This window comes from Neodiprion pinetum, chromosome 3, assembly GCF_021155775.2.
Source record: "Neodiprion pinetum isolate iyNeoPine1 chromosome 3, iyNeoPine1.2, whole genome shotgun sequence".
NCBI classification, from domain to species: domain Eukaryota; kingdom Metazoa; phylum Arthropoda; class Insecta; order Hymenoptera; family Diprionidae; genus Neodiprion; species Neodiprion pinetum.
Window position 1 is genome coordinate 29,452,983 of NC_060234.1, and position 6,765 is coordinate 29,459,747.

Genomic DNA, 6,765 nt, shown 5'->3' on the forward strand with positions numbered 1-6,765 from the left:
TGCCACAAATAGACATCCCAGGGCACAAGTTGATATTACTCGATGGAACACTGACAATGATACCGAACGTTATATGTACGACATGTGGGTGATGGATCAATGAAAAATCAAATGCGAATACGCATTGTGTGATAATATTATCATTATCAGGTATTCAAACTAAATTCTGTACATTGCGTTCTAAGATAGGCATCAAACATTTATTCCTACATCTCCTTCACTTTCCCCGACGGGTAAGTCACAACAAACTATTTCGAAACAAAGAATACGAATTCTGATGAGGGACCGCAGTTAAAACTAAATCTACTTTCTAGCAGCGAAGAAATTTTCCCAAAACTTCATTCGCTCTTCGTGAAAACCACTTTTAAGCTGAATTCCAGGATCGCTGTCATTACCGATCTGAAGATATTTTTCGTCTGATGAGAATGGTTCCCAAATCGCGTTGTCATTGAGAGCTGCAGTAGTCGGCAACCTGAGAATGTGTTGTATAGTCAAATATAGTCGATACACAAGCGGTTGTGACGTGATGTCTTTTATCTATTCATAGCCTGATACTCACCCGTTGATAGCAAACGATGTCCATAGCTCCACCATAGTGTCGACCACTCTCATATCAGTCTCAGTAAATTCAGAGCCTGGTAGCGCTAAGTTTTCCTTTGGTTCAGGAAGGAGGTAAATCAGCTCGTCTCCATGCGCCGCACCCCAATTCTCCGCGTTACCATTACTAAACATATAGCTTTTGCTGAAAGTGCCTCGGTAGTCAAAAGTGCAAAAGTATACGGGACTCTTGTAAGCAGGGTTGTTTGCATGTTGTTTGGCCTCGTTGTAAATATGGTAGATGAACTCGTAATCGGTTACGATGTCAGTCAAATTGTGTAGTAGCTGAAAGCAACATCAATCACACCGTAACTGATGGAATTTGAATTTTTATCGTCAGTTGTTCCAGTTCTCACCAATTTTCTGTCTGCAGTTAGATCGTTCAAGTAACGAGACTTTAGAGCAGCAGTTTGGGCATCTACATCGGCTGACCAAACGTCGTGTCTCAAGAAGCTGATTAAGTAAGAGTCAACGTTGTCTAAAAATTGCTGGAACAAGTCTGGCCTATCATAGTACACTGAAATAAAGAACGAGTACAAGTTTCAGAAAAAATCATTCCCCAAGAAAAAACGACTACCGATAAAGTTTCTTCAAATATGCAGAGCCTGGTATGTTACCTGACATCTGTGTGCGATATAGATACCTATAAGAATATTTGTTACTTCGCGTTGATCCACTCATACTTGCCTGCAGTTACAACAATTCCTTCTCCCTTGGTTACAACGACCACCCACGGCAAATCATGCTGTTCTCCATTGGCAATGATATTCGCTGGAGTATCCGTAAAAAGTGCACCTTCTACGTCAGGTTCGACTACAGGATACCAAACAGTAGGCCTGGCCGTCCTTACATCCCTCAACAGCACGTCTGTATCGTACAAGTATGACCCATTGAAAGTCATCAGACAGTTAACAAGGGTGGTTGACGTGTTGGTTGGACAACCAAGATATTCGCCCAGCTTTGTGGCACGCGTGGCGGCCACCGAATACGGTTCAGGAACAGGAGGATAGAGTTGCGGTGTACTATGTGTCATGAATTGGTGAAAGAGTCCTGAAAAAAGTATGCGGTTATTCGTCAAGTTGAAATGCCAAGTATTTAATATCGTTTTAGTGAAAACTACTTCAATGCGATTATTGGTCTCTCTTACAATCAAAAGTATTAGCTTCGCTGTAGTAACAATAACTCGGGTACATTTACCACCGAAAGATGATCATTAAATACCATAGGTATATTTCAATTCAAGTAAGCAACTCTGCTCACCTTTTGTTAAAGGAGATAAGGTCAAAAGGCGAACGCAGGCGGCGCCTGAACTTCCACCGAAGAGCGTTACTTTATTTGGATCACCACCGAAATACTTGATGTTTCGTTGGGTCCATCTCAAAGCTTCAGCTAGATCTTTCAGTAAATTATTTCCCGGCGATACTTCGTCGCCGGTACTGAAAAATCCTAGTATTCCCAAACGATAGTTCGGAACTACGAGAACCACGTCTTTATTAAGAAGAAATTCTGGACTGCGTTGGTCAGGAGTGCTCCTTCCAACAATGAATCCTCCACCATAGATGAAGACCATCACTGGCAGTAACGTAGCATTTTGGCTACTAGGAAGCTATGCGGTAAAAATGGTAAAAAAGTGATCATTTGCTTTTTCATTTGAGAATTCATTAATGTAAGCCGACCGTAGACCGTGATTCTGAATAATCACCGTGCACCCGTCTTATTCAATTCTTCATGTTATAAATTAAGAAATGATAGCAAAGCAAATAGGTGCACCAACAATAAACTATAAACTATGTATCATAAAGAGATAACACTTGTTTTCTGCACTTCATTCACTGACTTCTTCTATACGTATATCGCAATGTTGCAGGCTGAAAGCATAAACATGCATTTCTGAACCCACGTCCAAGCTTGAGTATATTGCGCGCAAAAATGCTCTAGTCTGTACGCAGCCTAAGGAGCTAGGAACAGCGAGGAGAAACCAAGATCGATGGACGAAAACTTCATGATTTCGATTTTGGGTAATGTTGCACAACAGTCTGATTTATTGTGAGCAAAAAAGAAGATGATATCAGAGGTTTGAACTCCGTAGAAAATTTTCCAATGAGATCTAAATTTTCAGTTTCTCTAGCGTTATTCGAACCAAAATATTTCTAGTACGATAAAGAACTGTAGGTATGGTTGAACAAATTCAAATGATTGAGGATCTGTTTATTTCTCGAAATCAACCTTCACGATGTAATCACACAGATTTCTTATCCAATCTAAAGCACTAAAAATATGCTGTATTTTGTACCCAGCTGTGTGACAATTAGTATATTGCGTTGCTAGTGCGGAAAGTAGGCAGTTTTTAATGAATAAACGTGCGCTGTAATTACACGAATCAGATATCGCCGCTGATGTATATGAAATCGCCCATCCGCGCGTCCGACACACGCTATAATCTTCAAAAATCTGTAAGCGAAAGTTAGATTTCTGAAGCAATGAAGGTGCCACTGACATAAAACAAGTCTACCAGCAAAAGGGTGGTGTAGGAATCAAAAAAAAGCTGAACAATAAAATCAATTCTACATTGCCTCAATATGTTTGGCATTACTGGAATTCTATGTGAAATGAACAGAGCTAAACTTGTTCGCTGTTGGATCAGACGATAGCCTAAACTGGTGTTTCGGTACTGAAATCAAATGAATTTCAAAATGTCTGTACTTTCAATTGAAAATCCTTAAATCTCTTGGTACGACTAGTACATTTCTCGAGATAGAAAATTTGAAACGATGATGGTAAAACTATAACTTCTTCCAGGTATCAAAATATAGTCAATACGATTGCGATATACCTGCGGCGTATAGACATTGAGATAGAGGCAGTCCTCATCCCCTATGAGCTTTTTCTTGATCTGAATACATGCGTTAGGCATGCGGCTGGTATCTAGAGTCCCGTTCCAAGGACCCGCCGGTACGGCTTGTTTAAACCTGGATTGGAATAATGGGAGAAATTAATGTTTCCGTATTTTTGGGACGATTAAACTCCCAATGATAGGTGATTTTTTGGCCAGCATGAGGCTAGATGATTCCGCCAATTCTTCGTCGTAGATTTTGAACATGTTATTCTGTCGAGTACATTCAATTATGTATTTTAGTGCTACGAGTTGTGATCAATGCAGATCCACCCAAAGAAAATCCGTCGAGAGCTGATATTATCGATGGTTTAGCGGACTCTCAAAGCAATCGAGATGTGTAAAAGCAAAGTACGTGAATCTGGTCAAAACAATGTGGTTTCAGTACGTATATACGGATCCTTGATTGTTTATTTGGTCGGTCAATATCTTCTTACTAAGAAAAAAAAATCTTATCAATAAAGTAAGGTCTTTTTACCCTCCCGAGCTCATACCATGCATTCTGAACAAGTAAAAAATACATAGTATGAGCTCGGGAAGTTGAGAAGTCCTCACTGCATTATCAACTCGTGTTCATGTATATTAACTGCTTGTATCTTTGGAATATATGAACCAAAGTTTGCCCAATCAATTACAGTATCATCGTAAGTACCAGTATCAGTTTACTATGGATACCGTATATTATTACTGTAAGTAGTAGCGCAGCTCGTAACGTGCGAGACTTCGGAAGGGGAGGACTTGAGTTCAAACTCGCAGCTTGTCGGTGAGGTCCTGAGCGATAGCTCGCAGAAATTGTAACGCAGGTAACGTCGTTCAGGCTCCGAATCGGCGAGTTGAGATTTTATCTCCGTCCGGGTGTCCGGGCAACGTTTTCTGCACCGCCCATGCAGCGATAGGTAACTTGTAACTCTGAATTACTCCTACAAACCTGAGATCTCCAATCGGTGGCTCGGCAAACGGAACTCCAATGAAGGCAGAGAATCTTCTGCCAAGGTGTGTGACCATATTTATACCTCGAAGTCTTCCTTGCGGTATCGTCGTTTCCGGACGCATCCAATCCTCGCCAGCGGGAATGTCCCCATTTTCAATTGGAATAACACCAAAGATTGTCAGGAAAGCGATTAGCAAAAGAGCCACCAGCAGACACGCGGCTGCTATATAACAGCACGAGCGCGAGCCAATTTTACATACAAACATGATTACTGTCTGTCACTAAGTGGTGCTCGCCAAAGAGACCAGTCTGAGTTATTTTATCTTGCGAGAAGAAAAGATGTCTTGTTATAATTAGAGACAATGTAGTTTGGTAACAACGCCTTGAATTTAATTCGCAACCTTATCTCAATATATAGTGCGGACTGGAATTAAATCCACCTTGTCAAGTGGTCCAATAAGATTAAGTGTATATGAGGTATTCCATGCCAACTGAGAGGTCATTTTCCCTGACCCCCGCTAATTTGCCTAATTATTTTTTATGTGATTCTACAACCTAAAAAAAGCACTCACCATTTTTTCAGATTTTTCGTCTCAACCATTCTTTTTTAAAAAATGTTACAAACCCTTTTATGGTCCTAAAAAAACGCCATTTTTTTTTTTGCAAAAATTCACATAATTTCTGGGTCCCAAAACAAACATTTTGAGCCATAGTTCAGAGTGGAGAATTGATTTTTTGTATGGAGGTCAGGGAAAATGACCTCTCAGTTGGCATGGAATACCTCTATAATGTATGTTTTGTTATTGAGTAGTTTGATGACATTGCATTTACATGTGAGATAACAGAATAATAAATCCGAGTAGCGCCAGTTCGAAAGCTATTTTTATGCATGTAAAGTAATAAAAAGCCGCCCATATATAAGTGCACACATAGAACAATCAAATATTTGAATCCCATAATTATTTACTCAAGTGATATGATAATCACAGGTACAAATGATTGCTAAAAACAAGAGGATTCTACAATCACACGAACAGATTATATAATTCTGGCGTAGTCATAAAATCATGTGAACCCTCTAGCTTTCAAGGCTGTAAAGTCTTGAATTACTTCATCAAGATCTGGTTCATGAGCAATATCATTCTCAATCGATTCACTTTCCAGTCCGTCTAAGCGTCCTTGACTCATTGACAACCGCAAATACTTTAGTTTCAAGTTGGAAAAACTTCATTCTCCGGAAGCGACAGTCACTGGCAACGTCAATAATATTGTCAACGCACAGAAAACATTCGGAACCAGAGTGGTGAGCATATTCTCGCATGCACATATATAGGGGCACGTTTTTGGGATTAAAACGATGAGGTATTCTTCTGAATAGCGCTCGTAATTCGCCAAACAGTTCGTAACTTGATCTTATTGGTTTGCATCAGGTAATGAAATTTGAAGATCTGCACATTTTCGTAAATCATCCTCCGTATGAAGTTGTAGCTCACATATTCTAAATAAGAATCCAAATGCCTCCGGATGTCGGTTTGCCCAACAAACTCCCACGATGATTATTGAGATTGGAGCCTGGCAAATCATACTTAATTGAAATCTGACCACTTTGACTGCATCTATGCGATTCTCCCATCGGGTTTCGCTCAATGGATTGACCGTAAAATTTAGCACATACTACAGTAAAACATTCCATCTGTGTGAAGAACCTGAGAAATAATTTTAATTATATTGGACAACATAAAAAAAGGACATTGCTTCAGAGTTACAATTAGCAGCATTATTCAGCACCAAATTCAACGAATGAATACAACAGGGTATAAAAAATGCTCTCCAATTGATATTTGTAATTCTGCTTGACATTCCCCGTGATGCCCTCAATCTAGCAGCTATACGTCCTCTGCCTGCCGAAGTCTAGGGTGGGAAAATATGCTAGGTCTAAGAGGGTTAAAGGATTGGCAGAAAAAACCGATCTCACGATACTATACCGCAGTGGTATGACCCCAATCCTATTATTCGATGTATTATGTTAGAGATTGCTGGAGGACTATCGGTACATCGAAATTCTGTAAGATGCATTACAAGCATCCCATATGCTAATAATTATTTTCTAAGTGAGTTAAACCTGCAATTCATCGATACTTGCTGTTTGTTGAATAATTGAAAATGATTCAAGATATTGCATGCAATTTGATAACGTTACGTTATGCCAGACTGAAATTTTATCGATTAAATAATTATATGACTATGATTAAACATTCGTTGGACAAACCTGGGGTAAATCCACTGTTTGAACGACATTGGTGAATTTAAACGAAGATTATTACATCTGTAGCTAAATACTATT

The 6,765-nt window shown here is 39.5% G+C and overlaps 1 protein-coding gene across 1 annotated transcript; it reads right to left on the reverse strand.

The window, feature by feature from the left end:
* Positions 1–178: 178 nt before the first annotated feature.
* On the reverse strand, positions 179–5,126 carry LOC124215389 (carboxylic ester hydrolase-like). Its single transcript, XM_046618742.2, has 7 exons — positions 4,419–5,126; positions 3,431–3,566; positions 1,858–2,203; positions 1,285–1,647; positions 954–1,114; positions 560–882; positions 179–472 (listed from the first exon to the last, which is right to left on the reverse strand). The coding sequence occupies exons 1-7, from the start codon at positions 4,685–4,687 to the stop codon at positions 304–306; spliced, it is 1,767 nt and encodes a 588-aa protein (XP_046474698.1). The 5' UTR covers positions 4,688–5,126; the 3' UTR covers positions 179–303.
* Between the last annotated feature and the right edge of the window lie 1,639 nt (positions 5,127–6,765).

Coding starts and splice junctions, on each gene's coding strand:
- LOC124215389 (XM_046618742.2), bottom strand. CDS start 4,687: ATGTTTGTATGTAAAATTGGCTCGCGCTCGTGCTGTTATATAGCAGCC. Junction 3,567..4,418: donor CCACCGATTGGAGATCTCAG/GTTTGTAGGAGT, acceptor ATTCCAATCCAG/GTTTAAACAAGCCGTACCGG. Junction 1,115..1,284: donor AGGAATTGTTGTAACTGCAG/GCAAGTATGAGT, acceptor TCTTTATTTCAG/TGTACTATGATAGGCCAGAC.